The 23,425-nt window shown below is 47.1% G+C and overlaps 1 protein-coding gene and 1 long non-coding RNA gene across 3 annotated transcripts in view; one reads left to right on the top strand and one right to left on the bottom strand.

The window, feature by feature from the left end:
• The window catches only part of NPAS2 (neuronal PAS domain protein 2), a 158,498-nt gene that overhangs the window by 60,250 nt on the left and 74,823 nt on the right, over positions 1-23,425 (top strand). For both annotated transcript variants that reach the window (XM_072844497.1, XM_072844496.1), the window contains exon 2: positions 12,793-12,846. In XM_072844497.1, coding sequence (XP_072700598.1) covers positions 12,815-12,846 — 32 coding nt within the window. In that variant the 5' untranslated portion in view covers positions 12,793-12,814. The remainder of the gene's footprint in view (positions 1-12,792; positions 12,847-23,425) is intronic.
• Positions 465-22,058, bottom strand: LOC140643087 (uncharacterized). Its single transcript, XR_012039492.1, has 3 exons — positions 21,944-22,058; positions 1,192-1,255; positions 465-601 (listed from the first exon to the last, which is right to left on the bottom strand). It is a non-coding gene; the product is annotated as an uncharacterized lncRNA (long non-coding RNA).

Here is a 23,425-nt window from a genome sequence, read left to right as displayed (position 1 = left end):
AGCAAAGCCCTGATGGAACCGTCCTCACCGTGGGGCTTGTGTCTGAAACTCTCCTGGACACTCCGAAGCCACCATCTCCCAGGGGAGAGTCGGGCCAGTGGGCAAATTGTGCATTTCCTGGGGTCACTTCATTAGATATGCATAAGAGGCAAGAACTCAGTCTTTGTTTTAAAAAAGAAAAAATAGACTTCTCCTGCTTTCTCTTGCAGTTTCTTCAGTGTTATCAGGCCAGATGGGAGGAGAGAGATATTCCAAAATACCTTTAATTTACAACATGAATATCTGAATGTACAAAATGGGGAAACCAGAGATTTCTAGTCCTGCCAGGGCAAAACCCAATTGGCCTTTGAATGGCATGAAAGTCAGGCCTTTTTGGACCAGCTGACAGCTTTCCGCTTGCTTGGTGAACAAGACTGTCGCAGGCAGTGATTGTCCCACCGCCGGCCAAGGTCTTCCTGGGGGAAGTGCTTTGAGTCCCCTCTCTCAGGTGGGTTGGGGGCTTCCTGGTCTGTGCTTGTGCCTCCTCTTCCTGTGTAGGGAAGACCTCCCAAAGGAGGCAGGCCTTTCTTCAGACTCTGCACATTCCAGGTGCTGTGTGGTTCTGGAAGAGAAGATGGAAGGTGGGCATCTAGTTAGAGGGGGAAGGATCTAGTCTATGTTGGAAATCGCCCTCCAACCAAAGCTGGTGGGGCATCCAGAAATGGGACTGTTTCTACAGAACATTCCTGTAGCGGCTGCCTTGTCTCATGGATGGTAGCTTGTGCACTGGAGCCCCCCCCCCCATCCGTCTGCCCTCCCTAGTCAGGACTGCTTTCCACTGGGGGGCGGGGGCTGGACCTCCCCTTGGGATGCCCCCTTGCCAGGCCCCTGATGACATCAGAGACTGTGGCTCATCTGTGCGCTGCCTGCCCGCAGAGGCACACGCAGGGCACGGCACCCATGAGAGGAGCAGGGACCTCGAGCGGGCAGAGAGACCCCGCCCGAGACACAAGGCCACCCTCTGCTCAGACAGCTCTGGGTGTCAGTGGTCAAGGCCTGTTTCTCGACCCTGGGCATCAGATACCACCAGACTCATGTCAGGGGGCGGGGGGCAGGCCTGTCCAGGCGACTTGGATGGACCTGGCAATGCTCCTCACGCCAGAGGAAGGCCCCCCAGGCCAGCACCCGCCTCCCCTGGGTTGGGGGGATTACCTCAGCCCAGCTGGACCACAGAGAGCCAACGGCAGGAACTGCAGCGCTCTGGCTTCACGGATACCTGTGAAGAGTGAACACGGTCAGCACAGTCAGCAGAGGGTCTCACAGCACAGAGGGTGCCCCCAGGGCCTCTGGCAGCCCTCGAGCTGGCCCGGGCCCCGCGGCCCCAGCACGGGGGGTGCCATCAGCCCCTGGCTCTCCGCAGCCAGCAGACTGAAGCAGTCTATGTTCTTATTCACCATTATTTGAAGCCCTGATATGAAACCCCAAATCTCCCAGCCCGGATGTCCAAAACAAGCCTGACTCTTCCTATTTCGAGGACTTCTATTTCTTTGGCTCTCCTTGCAAGCTGGAGCACAATGAGGATGAGTATCCCCAGGCCAGAAGGAGCGTTAGGACTGGTTACGTGCTGGGGAGCTGCTGGCTGGAGCAGAGTTTCATGGATTCATTTTGGTTTGTCTGTGGCAGCTGATGAGCGGTTCTCAACAAAGGCTTTCACTGACTCAGCTCTGGGCATGACTCATAAATCTCCTCTTCCCCTCTTGCTGATTTTTATAGGGATCTATTGTCCACACCCTGACCACACACTGTCCCCCCTCCATCACATTTTCTAATTGACTCAGGTTTTCACTGTGAAGCCTAAACTCTATAAAGGGGCCCTCCGAAGGGAATCTTGAGAGCTTGGAACATAACAAAGGTTGCCAAGAATAATATGCCATGTGAGGCTGACCCTAACCTCCAGGTATCGAGACGATTTTTATTTTGGAAGCTCTTTGCTGACCAAACGATGTCATTGTCTATTTAATAACGAAGTTTCTAACTTTCTCTAGCCCCTCCTTCATTGCTATGGCCCTGTTCCCCTGAATAATGAATCATCAGACCCTTGCAAGGGGGACTCATGATTGTAACCGGCAGATAGAGCCTCAGTGCTGACCATTGGAGGAGCTTCTGGTATGATTTTCGTGCATTCATGGCAGGTCGCTGAGGTGGGGGGCTCATCTTGGTGATTTCTGGGAACTGGGCCCAGTGAAGCCCCCAGCAAGGCTCAGGAGGCCTTGCTGCCAGGGTGCCAGGGGGTGGGGACTTGCCAGAGTGGCCAGGGTGAAGGAAGGACCTGTCCACCTTGCATTTCCCAAGTCGAAGGATGTGCCAGGATGTGGCGAGCATTTCTCAGTTGGAGGGGAATTGGGACTGCAGGAGCGGGCGGCGCTCGCATTTTCACTGCCCGTTTCCTTTAGAAAAGCTATTTTTTTCCCCCAGCAAATGATTCATTGCAACCAAAACAACATTCCCGGGAGAGGAAGAATTAAAATGTGGAAGTCATTTCCTAGCCTCCCCCAAAGGACAAAGGGACAGCAGTAAGCATGGCAGTTCATCAGTGGCTATTTTACAAAGCCTTTCTGTTTCTTAAGTATAATGAGGAAAAATCGTTATCAAGTTCTCACGTACAAGATAAAGATGCTAATCCCAAACGACATGAGGTCCCCTCACCAGGGGCTGACTGGGAAGACAGGAAAGAACCCCCATCGAGGGGAAATGCATGTGCTTGCTGTTGCCCCTTTTGATTTCAACAAATTCTTGGTTTTAATGCTTTCTCTTTGTGATGAGCTAAATTCACCAGCTTTGGTCAGTATGGTGGAGAGAAATACTAGGATTCTCCAGCTAACGTGGGTCCAAGATTCAAGCCATTTCTCAGCCGGTTTGTAAGTGTCATGATTTCATTTTGTAAAAACAATGGCCTGGCCACCCAACAGGCTTATAATAGTCACTTGGAAGAAAATTCAAGATGATATGGAATTGGCTGTACAAAAAGTTAAAAAGTGGGGATCCCTGGGTGGCTCAGCGGTTTAGCTCCTGCCTTCAGCCCAGGGCCTGATCCTGGGGTCCCAGGATCAAGTCCCACATCGGGCTCCCGGCATGGAGCCTGGTTATCCCTCTGCCTGTGTCCCTGCCTCTCTCTCTCTCTATGCCTATCATGAATAAATAAATAAAAATCTTTTTAAAAAAAAAAAAAAGGTTAAAAAGTAAAAGACCCTGAAAAGGAAGGCTGAGTAGTGATTCTTTCTGGCTCCCAGCCTGTTTCTGCAAATAAAGTTTTATTGGAACACAACCACACCCATTCATTTACATATCGTCTATAACAGCAGAGTTGAGTAGCTGCAGCAGAGACGGGTTGGTCTGCCTCTAAAATATTTACTAGGCAGCTCTTTACAGAAAGAGCACTGCCAACCCTTGTGTTAGTAGAATAACATACTTCCCATGTATATTGCATGAAGCCTTCTCTGGAGACCCAGTCCTTGGGGGTGTCTCTGTCACCCTCTAAGGGTGACATCATATACCCTCTAAGGGTATATGATTCCTTTGTCTCCTGTCTCACTGCTGACACACGGTGGGACCCGGGGCAGACGTGCCATGAGAAAACAGGCTGCCGTTTGCTGATCCCTGTTCACCAAGGGCCAGAGTTGCAGTCCGTTGTATAGCAGTAAGTGGCTGTGAGAAAGAATGTTCCAGAACCCTTAGGGTAGAAATTTCACCAAGGTAATGAAAATGTCACTTGCACACTTCACTTCTGTTCTCTGGTTCGATTAAGGTCAATAGCTATTTCTTGAGGACATCCTCGGGCATTCTGTTTGTTCCATTCCCTTCTCTCCCTCCCACCCAGCCTGACAACAACCTAAGTCTCTGCCGAGTTACACTGGACGGCTGGGACAGGCTCACCACTCCAGGCAGTGTGTGTGCACGTCTGTCTTTCTGCCGTGCCTACACACACACAATGACTGGTAGACACAAGAACAATAATCCCACTCTGCTCAGACATTTTATTTTATTTTTTTTTAAGATTCTTATTTATTTATGAGAGAGAGACAGAGAGAGAGAGAGGCAGAGACACAGGCAGAGAGAGAAGCAGGCTCCATGCCGGGAGCCCGACGCAGGACTCGATCCCAGGATGTCCATGATCGTGCCCTGGGCCAAAGGCAGGTGCTAAACCGCTGAGCCACCCAGGGATCCCCTGCTCGAAGACATGTTATAGGCTTAAGTACCAGTTTCTACGGCTAGCTGCTGAGCTGGTTATCATTACTGATAGTGTGATTAACAGTAGCCAGACATTTCTGAGGACTTATGTGTGCCCAGGGCCTGTGCTGGGGGTTTCTACAAAGGGCAGAAGCAGGGTTTCAGCCTGGGCCTGACAAGTGCAGGCCTCTGCTGCCTTTGCCCCTTCCCGGAGCTCCGAGACCCGGTGTGTCCCACTAGCCTGCCTGCTGTGGCAGCGGGTGTGGCTCTCGGCTCCGTCCCTGGAGGCTTCCCGAGCCCAGCCAGGGCTCACTGGCCTCGCGTGCTTACATCCTCCAGCTGGGCTGCTTCCTGGGTCCAGCCCAAGCTGCTTTACCCACCCCATCCTGCATGTTGGTCTCCACAGTCCTGCTTACCGGCAGCCACAGGTGGTCTCCGGAGGTGCGACAGGGGCACCCATCCATGGGTGCCTCTTGGTTGGCAAAATAGTCTCCCCATCAATACAGCCCTTCCTTTCTCTGGTCAGGAGCACCTCTCAGAAATGTTAGGCCTGTGTGGCCCCATTCACCCTGCAGTGACCTTCGTGCTGTGCAGAGAGCATGTTCACGGAACAGTAAGGCAGAGAAGAAGAAAGGATAGTCCTGGAGTCAGCTGCCTTAGCAGGGGCTCAGGCCCCCAGTGGGAACGTAAAGGCTAGGACAGTTAGGGGAGGCCAGCGTGTGATGGAGAGAACCCCCCTGGAGGCCTGAGCTGCTGGCAGCACGCTGGGCCCTGCCTGCACACATGCCTGCTGACATCCTTCTCCTTTATGGCCCACGTCATCTCTGCCTGGTGGATGCCAGCCCCACTTTAGCAATGAGGGAAACAGAAACTCATGGAGTTTAGGGACTTGATCAAGGTCATAGAGTAAGTGGGTTGGAATTGAAATTTAAATCAGCCTGACTCTGATGTGGGAACCTCACACGTGCGCAGCAGGCTGTGGGTGAAGTGCCTGAGTCTGCTCCAAGAAGACAGCCCGGGGTTGGCTCTCCCGCAGGCCCTGTGTCCACGGGCAGGCTGCTCAGTCCTCCTGGGAGATGCTTCCGGGTACGACAGGGACGTAACCAGAGCCAGCCCATTCTACACATAGAACCGGATGGGGGTAAAATAAGATGATGGTGTTTCAGAATTTTGCCATGGCTGAGGGTTGGTGAGGGAGCCACCTGCCCCTCCTGAAGAGTCAGAGGGGCTTTTCCTTTACACAGAATAGTTTTGTTTTAATTCTTAGTCCTGAGGACATAGGTGCACCTTTAAAGGTACTTCGTGAGTACTGTTATTCTGGGTTAACCAAGATCATTGAGAGATTTGTGGGAGTCAGTGTTCTGCGGTCCCACCAGAGCTCAGGTAGGGCTTTGGCTCTGGCCCTGACCTTCCTTTCAACCCTGTCTGCCTGTCTGTCCCTCCCTTCCTTCTCTCCTTCATTCCTCCGATACTTACTGAGCACTCACTATGGGTAAGTCGCAGGGCTGGGCATCCTGGCAAGGTGTAAAGGTGCATTTTATCTCGTCCTTGCCATCAGTGAAGATAACCTGATTTTGAGTGTCTGCTGCGGGCCAGGCTAGGTACTCTCCCCTGTGCCAATGCAATTCTTTCGAGAATTGCCGCTGTCCTCTGAGGAACTCTCTGTCGCCTCTCTGATCAGAACCTCCAGTGCCTTCCCATTCACTCAGAGCAAAAGCCAAACTTTGTCCAGTCTCCCTGGTATGTATTCCCGTGGCTCCTTCCCTCAGGTCATATCTCAAACATGGTCTTACTAGGGAGACCTTCTGTGACCCCCTAAAATAGCAAAAGAGTAAGACTCCAGCCAGCCCAGTACAGCACTCCCTACCCCTGCCCCCACCCTGCATCAACTCTCCTTTATTTTTCTCCACAGAAGTTATAAGCAGTTGACAATGTTTGCTTATTTATTTGCTTGTGACTTGCCCCCACTCCCCTACCCAACACCCACCCTCTAAGCACCATGAGAGCAGGGGCTTTGCAGGTTGCCCTAGCACTCAGGGAATACCCATTGAATCACTGAACATCATGTTAGTGCTTCAAGGAAGCCACTCCGTTACCTCTTCACAGAGAGAAGCCGAGTACATGGATCAGAGACCTCAACATGGTTACGACTCAGTTTTTCCCAAATTAGATTCTACACAATCTAGATTCAACACAATCCCAATCAAGGTTGCAGCAGGCATTTTTATAGAAATTGACAATGTAAATTCCAAAATTTGCAAGGAAATGCAAAGACCTAGAATAGCCAAGAATCTTAAATAAGAAGCACAAAATTGGAAAGCTCACACTACATTGCTACCAAGAATCTCTATAAAGCCAGAGGAGTTGAGATAGTGTGGAACTGACATAAAGATAGACAAATCCAAGGTGCCACAGAGTTAGGAAACAGAATAAGTTTCCCTAAACAGCAGGTTAGCTGTCTTCAGATAATATGCTCAATATGTTTCCAGGTGAAGTGCCTCTAAGTTTGAAGCAATGGCTCTGATTGTCAATCTGATAAAAGCTCAATAATTATGTATCCAACTCTAAAAACAGAGAAGATAGCATATTCATTGTACTTTTTTGAGATTGATAATTGGATCTACCACTTTAAATTTAGCAATTCTTCATTTGGAAAAGGACTATCTGAAAATTGAAGAAAAATATTGCACATGCCATGTGTAAATGTAACTAACATGCAGTTTAAAGACAAGTTTAAGGTACCTGGGTGGCTCATTCGGTTGAGCATCTGCCTTCACCTCAGGTCATGATCTCAGGATCCTGGGATCGAGCCCCACATCAGGCTCCCTGATCAGTGACGAGTCTGTTTCTCCTTCTGCCCCTCCCCCCACTCATGTTTTCAATCTCTCTCTCTCTTTCTCAAATAAATATTAAAAAAAATAATAAAGCTAAGTTTGGCACTACCTTAGCCAGGTAGTTAAGGCCAATGTCATAGGGATAGATGCTGTTAACACCCTTGACATGATGTGATAAGAATGGCACTTTACCCCTTGTAGGCTTCCTCTAAAAACCCATATGCTCAATCTGACCATGAGAAAAAACATCAGACAAACCCAAATTGAGGGACATTCTACAAATCCTAAACAAGGAGAGTCTGAGAAACTCTCACATCTATGAGATGCCTAAGGAGACACGATGACTAAGTGTAATGTGGTACCCTAGATGAGATCTTGGGACAGAAAAAGGACATTAGGTAGAAACTAATAAATATTAATAAAGTGTGGACTTTATTTAATGATGTGTCAATGATGTTCATTAATTGTGACAAATGTACCATACTAATGTGAGGTGTTCATAATAAGGGATACTGGGTGCAGGATATGTAGGAACTCTCTGTAGTGCCTTTGCATTTTCTGTAAATGCAAAATAATTCTAAAAAGTAAAGTTTATTTCAAAAAAATATTTATCCTGTATATCTGCATGCTGCCGAGACCCTGTAGATAGATGGACCTGAATAAAGATTCTGTAAATATATATATAGGATCACAGGAGACATCTGACAAAAATGCCAATGCAATTCAACAGGGAAAGAAATGTCTTTTCAATAAATGACCCTGAAGTAACTGAATGTCCAGATTGGAACAAGGAAAAAAAAAAAAAGATCCTTGACCATTGTTTTACACCAGACATAAAATTTAATTTGCGATGGACTATAGATCTAAATGTAAAAGCTAAAATAATAAAGCTTTTAGAAGGAAACAGGAGAATTCTTCATGACACTGAGGTGGCAGAGATTTCTGAGGACACAAAATCACTAACCATGAAATTAAAAATTTATAAACTGGACTTTATCTGTTCACCAAGAGATACCATCAAGAAAGTGCAAAGGCCAGCCACAGACTGGGAGAAAATGTTCACAAATTGATCTCTAGATCTGGCAAAGTTCCGTGGGCAGAAGAGAGAAACCTCTACAAACCAGTACAAGGAAGACAAATGGCCCAATTTTTAAAGAAAAAAGAAAGAAAAATAATGGGCAAAAAACTTGGACATCTCACTGAAGAAGCTATCTTGGTGGTCAATAAGCACATGAAAAGATACTCAGTGTCATCAATCATGAGGGAAATGCAAATTAAAATCCCAGTGAGATCCCACAACACACCCGCTAGAATGACTAAAAGTAAGAAACCAATACCAAGTGTTGGCAAGAATGTGGAACCGCGGGAACTCTCACATGCTCCTGGTGCAAATGTAAAATTGTGCGGTCACTTTGGAAAACAGTTGGCAGTTTTTGATAAACTAAGCATATGGCCACCCTATAATATAGCAATTATACTCCTACCTGGGTATAAACACCCAAGAGAATGAGCACTTATTTCCACCAAAAGACTTGGGTCTAACTTACACTGGTGATGTTAATTTTGACCCCTAGGGAAGGTAGTGTCTGCCAACCGCCCCCAGTTATAAAGTTACCATTCTTCTTTGTAGTTAATAAATATATTGAAGGAGATACTTTATGCAGATATCCTGAGTCTTCTCAAACTTTTGCATATTAATTTCAACATCCATCAATGGATCTTGCCTGCAAAAATTATTACTATGGGGTACTGATGTGATTTTCTATTTCCTATATTCCTTTTACCTTTATGAATTGGAGTTGTTCTGTAAGGGAGATCTGTCCCCCTCCCCAACTGCCCATTGATTTATCCGGTTAATGATTTGTATCCTTATGGACTCAAGAAGTTTCTTCTGTAGGTTACAGTCTATCATTACCGACTTTGTGACTTAAATAGTTCCAAGGATCTTCTCTGCTAGTCTCTCTTTCCTCAGCCTCTCATCACGATTGTGTTATTATTTCTTGAGTGTTTAGTTCCTAGATGCAGATGCTTATACTTCAAATTTGGGGAAATGTAAAAGGTTTTGAAAGGTTCCAAATAGTTTGTGTTCCAGAAAATCCAAGAAACCCAGAACTGGAGGAGTTCTCATAAATGAACATTACTGAGTATCCTTCCTGTTCCACTTCACACCTTTCCACCCTCCTCTGTACCCGGGGCTCCCCCATACGGATGACATCATGGGCCCCCTGCCTCACCCTTCTGGGTGGTGTATCCAATAGGCGACACCAGCGGGACAGGATGGGCAGAGAGTGAGGTGAGGTATTTATTCCCTTGACTCCCCTCTTAAAAGGTTTCTTCAGGCTGGCTGCATCCTTCCACCAAATGCCCCCTACCCTATAGGACACACTCCTTCCAGATTTGGGAAACTATTTCCTTCTGATCCCTTCACTCTCAGGGGGGTTAACAGCTCGTCTGATACTAACCCTAGGTAACCACACCATCCCTCCTGGTTCCCCTAAACCCCACCCACACCTTTCTGTCGAAGTCCTGTCTCCTGTTGGGACTTTGACTAATAGATCTCATAAATGTCTAATGCACTTAGAATATGTGGTTGTCCAGAGTGAAGATTCTATAGTATCCCTCCATTATTCACTCTGGGGGTTAATCACATCAGCAGTTATCTTCTCACCTCCATACAGAATCTTCTCTGCCTTCACTTAAGCTCCATGTTCTCTTCCCTGGTTCTGTGTGATCATGAAAAAAAATTTTTTTTGCTCAAAATCCTACGCAATTGAGAGGAATAGGTGCCGCCTCTTAAACTTGTCTACTGTTCCTTTAACCAGACCTCACAGGAAAGATTTTCTCCCCTTTCTTTTGTGCTTTTGGGCCCTAATTTCTCCACATCATGAAATAAAAGGATGGCTCAAAAATGAGGGTAGGGGGTTACAGCCATGTTCCTCGCAGCACTACTGGTGGTAGTCAAAAGGTGGAAGCCACTCAGTGCATGGACAGATGACGGGATAAATAAAAAGTGGTATAAACACACAATGGAAGGTTATTCAGTCTTTTTTTTTAAAGATTTATTTATTTTATTTATTTATGATAGACAGAGAGAGAGAGAGGCAGAGACACAGGAGGAGGGAGAAGCAGGCTCCACTCCGGGAGCCCGACACGGGACTCGATCCCGGGACTCCAGAGTCACGCCCTGGGCCAAAGGCAGGCACTAAACCGCTGAGCCACCCAGGGATCCCCAAGATTATTCAGTCTTAAAAAGGAAGAAAATCCCCATACATGCTATGATGTGATAAATCTTAAGGACGTTATGCTAAAAGTGAAATCAGCTTGCCACAAAAGGACAACAGTAGTTGTCCTGTATGATTCCACCTGTGTGACAAATGTAGAATAGTCAAATCCATAGAGACAGAGAGAGTGGTGATGGCAAAGTCTAGGGGAGAGGGAATGGGGAGTCAGTGAAGGATGGACACAGAGTTGCAGTTTTGCAAGAAGAAAAGAGTCCCTCAGATGGTGGTGATGGTTGCACAAGAGCAATGCACTTAACGCTGTTGAACTGTCCACTTAAAAGTGATACATTTTATGTAATGTGTATTTCACCACAGTTGTTTTAGTATTAAAAAAAAAAAAAGAGGGAGGAGCCTGTGGGTGGCTCTGAGGTCATCATCTCAGGGTCCTGGGATTGAGCCCTACTTTGGGCTCCCTGCTCAGCAGAGAGTGTGCTTCTCCCTCTCCCTCTGCCTCTTTCCCCCTCCTTATGCTTGCTCGCTCACTCTCTCTCTCTCTCTCAAATAAATAAAATCTTAAAAAAAAAAAGGCCCATGAGGAGGGCATGGGAGACAATAGGCTCAGTGACAAGACAGTAAGGATCTGAGTGTGGAGCCCCTGTGGCAGGTACTCCTGGGGAACTTGGCTTAGGTGTCTTCTCATCACACACCTGCCATTGAGCAGAATGGTGTAGACAGGGGTCAGGTGACAGGAATCAGGCACGGGAACGGGAGGGATAGGGAAGAAGAGGAAGTGGGTATAGGTCATCAAGGTTTCATGGATTCAGGAAATGTTTAAGGACAAATATAAGACAGAGAAGACGTGGCTGATAAAGAACAGCTATTAGTCACTTGTAAGTTTTCATTTATGACTAAGCAATCCCAGTAATCCCAGTAATTGCAGGATTCCAGAACCTCAGGAAAGCAGAGTGAAGCCTGCATCCCTCCCTCAAACATGCTCTTCCCGGGGGCACCTGGCGAAGGCCTTGGCTCGGCTGGGTGCTCGCTCACGTCCTGCCCACATGGGCAGCCAGCACGTCCCTGGGAGCACAGATCTGGGGTCGTGCATCACTAAAGAAGGTGACACCACTTTTTTCGCATCTTAAAACTGAACAGATTCCACCTGGAAAGCATTAAGCACAGGCCTGTGTACAGATGAATTAAAACCCCATTTTAATTACGCTGCAAACCTCAACTCGGGACGGCCATGCCTCCCGAACCTATCACTAAAGCGAGGCTGTGGGTGACTGAATGGAGCAGGGTGTGCGCACGCTGAGTGTGCGCGTGTGGAGCTGCAGAATTCTCCCTCCCTGTCGGGCTCCCACCCATCCCTGTGCACCTGTCGGACCCACATCACAAAACCAGTTGATCTTAGACAGATCCGTGTGCCCCATTAAAAAGTATCTGCTACTTGAAGTTTCGAGGGTGTTGGTGCGGTCGCAGAGTGTCGGTTTGGGCCTCCTGACTTCAGACCCTCTGGGAAGAGGAGTGTGTGGGCACTGGTGACTCAGCTCTTCTGGGGTCCCCACCCTGATCCCACTCACTCTGCCCCCTCGGCCACCACGGCCTTCACCTCCAGTTCCCCCCGCAGGCTCTGGCCTCGTGGGCCACCCTCAGAGTGTTTCTGCTCCCAGGGCTGCCTGGAGGGGGCGCACCCCAGACACGCGGGACTGTGGGACACGTGTGAATGAAATAAGGAGTCAGAGCCATGGCTCTGAGGCGTGAAGACACAGGCCTACGTGTGGCAGAGGAACCCACATCTGTGGGCCTTAAGACATCCAGCCAGCCGCCCCGGAGAGTACAGGCTCTGGGCAGTGAGGGAGTCTCTGATGCCTTTGGGCTGCGAGAACATTCCTGGATTGTTACTTAATTTTTCGCATTTGTGTGCCTTGACTGTCTAGGGAAGTGTAAATGCCTTGAAGGACTATGGGTTGTCATATTTTGGGGCCCCGTTTCTTCCTGGCTGCATGTAAGCGGGGTTTGTGTATTTGAGTGAACAGATGTATAAATGCGGTCCTTCGTAATGTCATAGGCACCTTGCAGGTTAAGGTCTGAGATAAACAGACACTTCACTGAGCTGGATCTAGACAACAGTTGTCCAAGTGTGATCTGGGGATCCCTGGGGGGGGGGGTCCAGGAGGTCAAAACAACTTTCCTAATATTAACACATTCTTTGCCTTTTTTATTCTCGTGAATATAGTGAACTTTTCTAGAAGCTCCTTGATATCTGATGATTATATGGCCCTGATACCTAATGGAATGAAGGCTCGCATATTTAAGATTTCTCACTTTAACCCACATACACAAGAACTCTTTGGTGTCCTCAGTAATTTTTGAGAGTGTAAAGGGTTTTACTGGAACCAGAAAGTTTGAGAACCTCTAGGCTAAGGCTGGGGCGGGGGAGGGGGGGCGTTAGATAGGACCAAAATGATGACACCTTGGTAGACCTAAGAAAGGTCTAGAAGCAGACAGTAATCCTCTGTTCTCTTTTGCAGGAAAAACTGCATAGAAAATCTAATGGATGAAGATGAGAAAGACAGGGCAAAGAGGTAAGAAGGAGCGGCTTTCCTGCCTCAGTGTGTTCCATGTGGTCTGCCAGGGTCAAATGTGCTTGTCCTCAGCGTGGATGAGAACACCAGCAAGACAGGCCATTGGGGGACATGCTTTTGGTATCCACCATCCTTGAAATATAGCAGTGCTCTACTAAAAAAAAAAAAATAATGTAGACCAGCTCCCTCAATTTTCTTCCTTATCCTGAAATTCCTCATTGTTCGGGACTTGCCAAGTGGCTTATATTTTTCACATGTTTGTATATTAACCTTGGTAACCTGGGTCTCCTTTCAGAGGCCACTGAAGTTTACTGCTTTTCCAGCACAGGGACTGCTTGGTAAGGCAGCCTGACTGGAGCCAGGCATGACTGGTTTCAAATCCCAGCCCCACTGTGGCAGCTGCCTGGCTTTGGACAATAATAGGAATCCTCTTTCCCATACGTCGAACACATAGTAATCATCCCTGTGCGATAAGCACTTCCATGTATCCTGCCTCAGTTTCTTCATCTGTACTTGGAGATCCCACCCCTTACGCCATTGTGGTGTTGGCCAGAAATACTAGCTCGGTAGCTGGCGTGTCAGAGCTGTTTAACCCAATCCTTGCTTATTCCTTCACTGGGCACCTACTGAATACCTACTGTTTTTAAAGTGGAGTCATGAAGTTGATAGTTTGAAGGTAAAGAGCCGTGGAATATTATCAACATCACACAATTCGCCCCTGTGGGCAGTTCCTGTGCTAGGCTTCAGGGAAATAAAGGTGACATGAGGAGGACACAGGTGAAGGGAGGTGGTTGGTAAGTGACTACAGACCATCAGGCTGCAGGTGACAGGCCCAGCAACAGAGTGTGCTCTCTGGGGAAAGCCTTCACTCACAGGCCCAAGGATGAGCCTTCTTCCTCCATATGATCTCTGTCTGCTTCTGCCACTGTGTGTGTGTGTGTGTGTGTGTGTGTGTGTGTGTGTGTGTGGCAGGACCCTCAGTCCTCTGCAACGGGCCCTCAGACAGCTGCAGAACTGAAGGGTTTGCTCACTTCCCTTCACAGCACCTACTGCCTGGTTCACTTACAGAATCATCCACTTGCAAATGGAGGAGCCCTCAGAGGTCCCCCAGTTCGGTGTCTGCCTTTCATGTCACCTGTTGAGGGGAAAGGGTGGCAGGCATGAGAACAAATCCCCAGCCACTCCAGGCCTGCTGGATGTAAATCTGTGGGGCACAGCAGGAGTCTGAACTGCTTGTTAACTCCCCAAGTATTTCCTTAAAGAAAAGTCAGGGAGCAGGGTAGACGGCCAGAGGTGTGGGTGAAACAGGTCAGCCAGGAGTGAGGGTTGTTAACACTGGAGGGTCAGCACTGGGGGTTCATCAGACGCTTATCTCTACCTGTCCATGTTTAAAAATTTTCTCAGGGCCTGGGTGATGCCATCGGTTGAGCATCTGACTCTTCGTTTTGGCTCAGGTCATGATCTCAGGGCCATGAGATCGAGCCCCGCGTGGGGCTCTGGGCTCAGTATGGAGTCTGCTTGAGATTCTCTCTCCCTCTCCCTCTCCCTTTCCCTCTGCACTTCCCCACAAAAAGAAAAGAATTTTCTCTGATAAAAATCTAAATAGACAACAATTCAAATAACACCCCCAATTTATTTGGAAGTAACATGCCCTTCTCTTGGCAGTGGGAAACTGCCACCGCCCACAGTGGTGCTCTCAGACCTTAAACCACAACCTCTAAGGGTTGCAAAATCCACCTGGTCCCAAGTAACAAGTGGATGAACAAGACTAGCCCAGACCAGACGAGGTTGGAATCTTCCTGCCCTCTCTCATGGGCAGGCGGACTTCCAGTTCTTTCCTCTGGGTGTTTGGCCTCTTGGTCTCCTCACAGGTAGCTGTGGAGTGGGTGCAGGGGCAACACCAGCCCAGTTGCAGCTCGTGAATTCCAACAGACCCTCCCCACTGTCAGCTTCCACTTCCTCACCTGTAACACCACACAGTCATTTCTGTCCTGTCCTCCTCCATGGTTATTTTGGGAATCAGCCACAAAATACACAAAGAAGCTCCTGTGTGTGTGTGTGTGTGTGTGTGTGTATGTGTTAATTGTTACATGTATGTAAAAATGTAGGACACAGGGCCCTGGATGGTTCAGTTGGTTAAGTGTCTGCCTTCAGCTCAGGTCGTGATCCCAGGGTCTAGGGATTGAGCCCTGCGTTGGGCTCCCCGCTCAGCAGGGAGTCTGCTTCTCCCTCCCCCCCCCCCCCCCCGCTCATGATCTCCTTCTCTCACACACACTCTCTCTCTCTCAAATAAATAAAATCTTAAAAAAAAAAAAAAAAGGAAAATGCAAGACACTAATACATTGACAGGGTATTCTCATTCTCAGCAACATGAAAAGGTCAGCGGCGGTGGCCGGCAGCCACGGAGTGCTTCCTCTGAGCCCTAATCCTTTGATGCTATGTTCTTTTCTCTGCATTATCACATATCATCCCAACATCCCTCTGAAGTGTGTTTCACTATTATTCCCATTCTACAGATGAGGAGAGGAAGGCTTAGTAACTCATCAAACATCATAAAGCTCTAACAAGTGGCAGGAGTGGAAGTTAAATAAAGGCTTCCTGACCTCAGACTCTGTGCTTACTCCCAGATCACGGCACACCCCTTCACGTAGGGACTGACCAGTCACTCTGGCAAGCCCAGGTGGACAGCTGTATTGTGCTGTGATTTTGGAGTCAGTGGGAGTCTGCTGCTACCATCCTCATCTTCAGGTCACCTCTCAGCCCCCCAGTCCTAGCCCTGCCTCTACTGCACTGCTTACCTCGAAATCCAGAGGAGATGAAATGCTACAACACTCAGGGGTCACCAGATAGAGACATCCCAACAAAACCTCTTCTAAAAGTTCTTAGAAATAAATCAGATCGTACCCAGTTTCTTTCCATTCATTCCCACCCCTGTTTGCTCTGAGCTGTGGGTACCCACAGCCCCACATTGCCTGTTCGGGATGTGTGCCCACATCTGGGATAGTGAGGCTGCTGGCCAGCCTTCACCCCCTCTTGACCTCAGATGGGGAAATAGGTCTAGAATGTTTGGTAATACCCAGATCTGTTGCCAGAATACCAGCAATAATGCAGTAGCCTTCATAACACTTGGGGAGAAACCAGGACAAAATGACCCACTATCCTAAGATTATATCCTTTTTGAAGCCTCTAACTCTAGCAGGTTTGGTAGCAGCATGGGAGGCCCTTCCCCTAATCCCACCTAGAGGCCTGATAGGAATAGTTTTCACTCACATGATGGTCTTTTTTTTTTTTTTTTTTGATGAGATTAGAAATGCTCGGCTTCAGCTCAAAAACCCTCATTGTCTCCAGAAAACACGCGCTGTGTTGGGCAAGGTTTCCAAAGCTTTAGGGAATTCATGGTTTGTTTGGATTGTTTGATCGAGTATTCTGAACCAGGACACAGTTCCACTTCTGTGAATTTCCGTGTAAATCCAGTGAGTATTGAGTGCCCATTGTGTGTCAGGACTATTTGCTGTTTTCTTTGGGGAAGATGCAAAAAACATGGTCCTTGAACTCAAAAAAGGAAACAGTTTGAAGGAGAGACATTTGGAATCCCTAGATAATGAGGTTCACAGCTGACCATTTTGGGGTCCAGTCATACATACACATGTATTTCTAATTCTGGCGTGACATAGTTTTGGTGTGTGTGTGTGTGGGGGGGTCATCCAGGAAGCGGTGCAGTGGGCAGGAAGTACATAGCTTAGAATGAGACAGGCCTGGCTTAGACTCCTGACACTTACACTTTCTGTCCTCAGATGAGCTACTGCACTTCTCTTAGCTGCAGTTTCTTCCTCTGCCAAATGGGGGTGAAAATAGTAGCAACTTCTTTGTAGGGTTATGGCTGGAACTAAATGCAGCTGTTTGTAAGCCCCCAGCACACTGCAGAGAACACAGCAACACCAAGGTGCCTGGAGCACTCGCTGTGAGCCTGCAGCATTTTACATGCATGAACTCTGTGATCCTCACAGCAGCTCTGCAACCTAGGGAAGCAGAGAGAGTTTTTTTGTTTGTTTTTTTTTTTAAGATTTTATTTACTAAAAGAAAAAAAAAGATAAAGAATAAAAAAAGATTTTATTTACTTATCCATGAGAGACAGAGAGAGAGGCAGAGACATAGGCAGAGGGAGAAGCAGGCTCCATGCAGGGAGCCCGATGTGGGACTTGATCCCAGGACCCCTGGATCAGACCTGAGCCAAAGGCAGACGCTCAACCACTGAGCCACCCAGGTGCCCCTAAAGTTGGACTTCAGCGGGAATTCCAGCACTACAACCGAGAAGCCTATACGTGTATGAACCTTTGAGAAAGCAAGCGTTGCAAAAGGAAAAGCTTTAGCCATTGGGAGGCTGTTCCTTTCTCCTGGTTCCCCCAGGGGTAGTTTATCAATGTGGACCAATGACTGAGACCATTCACTCGCCCTCCCATCAATATTTGTTAACTAAGTCAGTATTAAGCAAGTGGAAGAGAAAGAGGAGGGTACATAGCATTACTGTGCCCTCAGAGGGCTTTGGGCAAGTTAGAGAGGCATTCTGGAAAACCAGCATAAAGGAGGAAGCACATCCTGCAGGGTCTGTGTTGAGCAGAGCTGGGATGCTGATCAGGATTCATAAGCTCTATTTTTCAGCCACATGCTCTTTGGTGGAGAGAAATATGGTGAAGAGGAGGAGACTGACCTCATCTTATTATTTCATTTCTCTGGTTGTAAATTCTGTAGGTCTGAAAGGAAAAGCTGGTCCGATCCATTGAGGAGGACTCCAGCTCCGTGCACACTCCCTGATGCCCCTGGGTGCGGGCTCGGTGCCGAACGAGAAGGCTGGCCTTGGTCTTGATATGTCGATGTTTCCAGCTAGAGCCGATAGTGCTAATTCTGCTGGGATTTTCTTTCATAGGCTCTTGACTGGGAGTTATGCACATCATTGTAAGCCCCGACGCAGGGAAAATATGGCAGTAAAAAAACGTTGAGACTTCCTTTCTGCTTGTTTTATTTGGTGATTAAGGCAGCAGCAGGCATTAGGAGAGCATAGAGGTATCAGGACACACGATTCATTTATATTACCCCGTAATTTCCAGATGAGTGAATCTGTATTCCAAACAAAGGGAAAAAGTAGAACCGTACTCGCAAGCAGAATGCTAATTCTTACTGTGGCCCAGTAAACAGCAGAATGGAAAAGAGGCCTCCCTCCCTTCGAGGCTCTTGGCTTCTACCCTGGTGGGGTACTTTGGTCGGCTAAGAATTGTCAGAAGGAGAATTGTGTGCCTGGTAGGCTTAGAAACTTGGGAAAGTCTTAGCTCAGGGACACCCAGAGAAGTCTGGAACCTCTCTGGGAGCATCTGAGGCGAAGAGGAATTCACCAAAAGCCCTTTCAGTAATTTCACTAAATTTTGAAAAAGGAAGGTCAGAAGTCCACCATTTTGAAAAAGCTTCTTTTCTGCAGGAAAAGCTAAATATCCCTTTGAGAATTTCAGTGACAAGTTGCTAAGGCTTGCGCTCCCGTGAAATTCTCCCTGTGTGACTGTTAAGTAAGGCTCACTAGAAAATGAGGCCAGCTTCCCATTTGGCCTGGACATTTTCTGATAACTCTGGTTAAGAGTAAAGATGTCCCGGTTACATCTCAGAAGAAAAGAATACCACTGGCCGAGCTCAGCCATCCCACAAACGCTTCGCCAAGTCTCTGCATCAGAAAACATACTCCAAAATTCTCTGTGAGATGAGGGCAGCACCAGCCTGACCCATCTGGCTCCACGGGGGGTGGCTTTTCTCTCCACACACCCAGGTGGCATTCTCTCCTTGAATCGAGCTCCTGAGCTCAGAGGTGTCTCTAGCCCCCACCATCTGGGTATGCAGGAGGCTGCCCGGCTTATGGACATGAGGAGGTGTACACCTGCCTGGGCACAGCAGGGGACAGCTGATCTTAAATGGACCTTGCTTTATGCCTTAAAGGGAAAAATCTGAGGAAATGCCCCCCCAAAACAAGTTTGGGCCATGCTCTTTACTTTTTCTCCCTTTCAGAGAGTTTCAGGGCTCCTTAGCACATTAAAAGTGCTAAGATGGCGATTAGCAAATAACCCAAAATCTGTTCCATTTTATGGAACTGTGAATTTAGAAAATTATCTGGGGAAAAAAAAACAAAATCAGTAACAACGAAAAATAACCTTCTCTGGCCATAGTCCTTCTTTTTTCTCTAAGTAACTCTTCACAACTTTCCATGAAGACCTTTTGCCCAATACTATCTTATATCAACTTTATTTGCATCATTTTTGTGCATTTTCTTACATATGAAAAAGCACCAAAATGACGTTTGAAAAATACAGAAAGGTATAAAGAAATCAACAAAGCTCATTTATAATCATCACTACCTAGATGTAGGCACTGTTCATATTTTGACATATTTCCCATCTCATTTTTCTACCACACCCATCAAACTTTAACAGGAATACTCCCACAGGGTCCCTGTTAATGTGGCTGACCAGACTCCAATTTATTCCTCATGGAAGTTCACCTTTCACGGATGGGACTGTCTTAATGTGGAAGATATTTAAAATTTATGTCATGCCCGTGAGCGTTGCCTTGTTAGAGTTGCCTCTCTGGATGTCGACAGTGAGCACCTACTTGATCTCTTTCAATTCTACAGGAAACTCTGAGTTCCTTTGTCAACCACTCCATCTGTTGCAGGTACCCTGAAGACTTTTGTGAAAATTTCACAAGAAGTGTAAGACCTAATCCTGATAAGCACTCTCAGACAGGTTCATTTTGCCCGGTTTATAAGACTCAGGTTTGAGAGGCCTGGTCTGCATGCTGATCGGTTTCTGTCCCATCCTATAATGTGGAACTAGTTAGCCGGGTTTAGACACACCAGAATTTCTGCTCTAGAAGAAATCTTGGGCATCACTGAGTCTTTGCCGTAGGCACTAACTCTCCTGGGTTGTCTGTTGCTGTGTAACGAGCCTCTCCAAAATGTACAGGATAAAAATGACATCATTCATTTGCCCGTGGATCTTCAACTTGGGTGGGGCCTGACAGGGAATGCCTGTCCCTGTTCCCTGTGGTCTCAGCGAGAGCAGCTCAAAGATGGTGGCCTGGGTGGGGGCACCTGGGTGACTCAGTCAGCTGAGCATCCACTCTTTCTGCTGGGGCTCTGATCACATGGGTCATCAGATCAAGCGTGCCTTGGGCTCTGCGCTCAGCAAGGAGTCTGCTTGAGATTCTGTCCCCCTACCCCTTCCCCCACACGCATGAACACACGTGCTCTCTTTCTCTAAGATAAATAAATCTTTAAAAAAAATGGTGGGCTGGAACCACCTGAAGACATGCTTTCTCCCATTAGTGGCTAGTGGTTGATGGAGGCTGTCAGGGAGACTGTGGCTTTCCACATGGAGGTGTGGTGGCGACCTCACAACACGTGACTGGGTTCCAGGGCAAACATTCATGGGCGAGAGAGCCAGAGGGGAGCTGCATTGTCCTCTTACTACCTGGCATTGGAAGTCAAGCAGTTCCTTGTGCTGCATTCTATCCCCCAGATGCAAGTCACCAAGGCCAGCCAACCCATACTCAAGGAGGCCGGGGGGTGGGAGGTGGGGGTGGGGAACTCATCTTTCAATGGGGGGAGTTTCGGAAAAATTTTAATTCTCTGGTTTGAAATCACCATGTCAATGTCCTCACTGTTTTATTAGAGGAAACAGGCCTGTGGAGGTTGGTGTACTTGCCTATTCTCTCCTGGCATAGGTAGCAGAACCAATATGAGAACTTCTGGAAATTTGTCTAATGCCCCTTAAGCTAAGCTGTATCATCCTGATTCTCTGCTACCCCAACCACTCTTCTTCCAGTGGTGACTGTAAGTGTGAAAGTAACATGCCTCATGAAATGCCTTTAGCTCCTCACCGTGGAGACTCTCTGTAGGAAGAAGTTACTCTACATAGAACTGAATACTTACAGACCTATTGTTATACCTATTACTCAAAAATTTGGCTGCTCTAGGTAGCAAGGGCAGCCCACTAGTGCTTCTATCACCAGTTCTAGCCACTGGTTTTCAATTCTGTTGGTTAGCTTTTGATTTTTTCAGCTTTTACTCCATTTGGCCAACTAAAGGCGATTCAGAGAACATCTTCTGTTTTCCCTCATCAGCATGTTCCATCTACTCAGTTAACAAAACTAGACTTCTTGGGGCCAGTTTAAAAGATGGCAACCTCAGAATTCAACATCAGGTAGAGATCCTGGTGTGGAAGTGTGTCAGATGTTATGGGTAGCATCTCACTGGATGCTTGAGGGGCTTACACAGAAGGCACCACCAGCCCAACCTGTCTGCACATAAAGTAGATTTTTTTAAAAGATTTTATTTGTTTATTCATGAGAAGGAGGCAAAGACATAAGCAGGGGGAGAAGCAAATACTCCTCAGGGAGCCTGATATGGGACTTGAACCCAGAACCCCGGGATCATGATCTGAGCCAAAGGCAGGTGCTCAACCACTGAGCCACCCAGGTGCCCCTGCACATGAAGTAGATTAAAAGTAGATTAAAAGAGTCCACTCATGATGATAGTAATTTTTTCCTCTTTTCACTGACTTTATTTTTATTCCTGATCTAGTTCACAGATCAGGAGTTCTGATACAGTGATTTTTCATTTCTTCCATTTGGGAAACAGGATTTTTGGTGACATAAAATTCACCTGCATCACTGTTGTGTGCCTTTGTGAATTTACAGAGGACTGAGGACACAAACCTACAGGAACACATCTACATTCACTTGCATGCTCAAATTCCCCATTCTGGCCATGAGGCCTCTCCTAGGAGGATGCAAGATCAATGTCTTCTTTCCTGGTCTGTGCCATAAGCTTCTCAGAAAGACCTGCTCCCCATCCAGCTACAGCTCTCCCTCATCAGTAGCTAAGTGTAAAGCCCAGTCTTGCACACTCAGTATGCCTACCTGTGATCATCTCCTCACCAAGAAGGACGGGAGAGAAGCATTGAGCATAGTTTATATAATATGCCTCATGAAATCCCCCAACAGAAGGGCCTTCAAAATTCCACCTATAGGAGAAATGAAAGAGGGGTGTGTTTGTGTGTACCTGTGTACATATGTGTGTTCCTCTTCTGCAAGACTTGACTTTGAAACCATGGTCCTCTCCCACACCCTTTCTGCAGTGTCTCCTTCCTTGAGTTCTCTTGATAAGCAGGGTCACCTCATAAGAATGCCAGCTGCGGAACTAAATCTCACTTAGATTCTAAACTACAAGTACAATATTCCTGTGGAATTCCAGGGCTCTGGGAGCCTACACCTCTGCCCCTCACCGCATGTGCCTCAGCTAGGCAATATGGGTCCCCAAGTTACCCTCAATGGGCAGGAAGAGTAGTTTTATTGGTTTAGTAAATTCTATGTTGAGATGCGCTATAGTTTCCTTTTGATACTTCTTTAATGCTAGCTCATTAAAGTGATACAGTCATGCCAAAGGAAGGAGGACCTGCCTAATTCATCTGTAATCCTCCTTGTTTCCCAAGAGCCACCCAGAAAAATGCTTCCCTAAGAATCTATCATTAACTATTGTCTAGCTCTCCCCTATATACTTCCCTGTATAAGGGATCCTGCCATCAGGGCTTCAGAATTTATGTTCCTACTTTTTGATTCCTATGGGTCTTTTACATACTCACTAAACAAGGTATGAAAAGATATACTGATGTTCTGGAATTGGGTAAGATGGAGTCAGCCTACTCCATCCTGTCCACCACACTGAATAGAGTTATAAAACCTGGGCAAATTATATGTAATAGCTATTTGAGAACCCTGGAGAGTATATAGTAGGAGGCAGACTAGAAAAGCATCAGAATTTGAAGTACCACTGAACTGGTATTTTCTTCCTTCCAGTAATCCCTAACCTAGACTCAATGCAGCTGAAACCACAAGTAGAAATCTGTGCTGAATGAGAGAGGACCCAGAGAAGCCCTCTAGTCCTGCATGGGGAGTAAGAGCAGGGTCTCTAATGCTCAGATTGAACAAGGGGAAATCTGCCCTCTTTTGTTCTTTTCTTCATGTCCTTGTATACTGTAAGCAATCATGTGATAGCAGGAGCAACAGCAACAGGGATCCATACGAAACTTGAAATGTTGAGGGAAAGGAACTTATCTCTCTGAATGGAGGAACTATTGTTCTAAGAGGGTGGGATGAAATTCATGCTTCTTTCTTCCTCTCTATCTTTCTACTACATGGCCCCAAATGAAGGTGCAGATGTAAAAAGTGTGAGGCAAAGCAGAATAAAACCAAGAACCAGCTTTCTGGCCAGAGGAACAAAAATGGGGCATGGAAACCAGAAAGTACTAGGCAGAGATCTGAGAGGAAGGAGCTCAGGAAAGAGACCAAATAAAGAAGGTTATGAGATCCTGAGCCCACCACCAAACTGAATATGCATGAATCTGACCTTAAATTGCATCCCATAGACTTTCAGATCTGAACTGTGGGGTAAACCACCACCCAAGATCCAAGACCAGCCACATGGGACAAATCTAAGTAGCACCATGGATTTCTTATCAGAAACCATGGAAGCTGGGATGCCTGG

This window comes from Canis lupus, chromosome 11 (genome assembly GCF_048164855.1).
Source record: "Canis lupus baileyi chromosome 11, mCanLup2.hap1, whole genome shotgun sequence".
NCBI lineage: Eukaryota > Metazoa > Chordata > Mammalia > Carnivora > Canidae > Canis > Canis lupus.
This window is presented reverse-complemented; position numbering and strand designations above follow the sequence as displayed.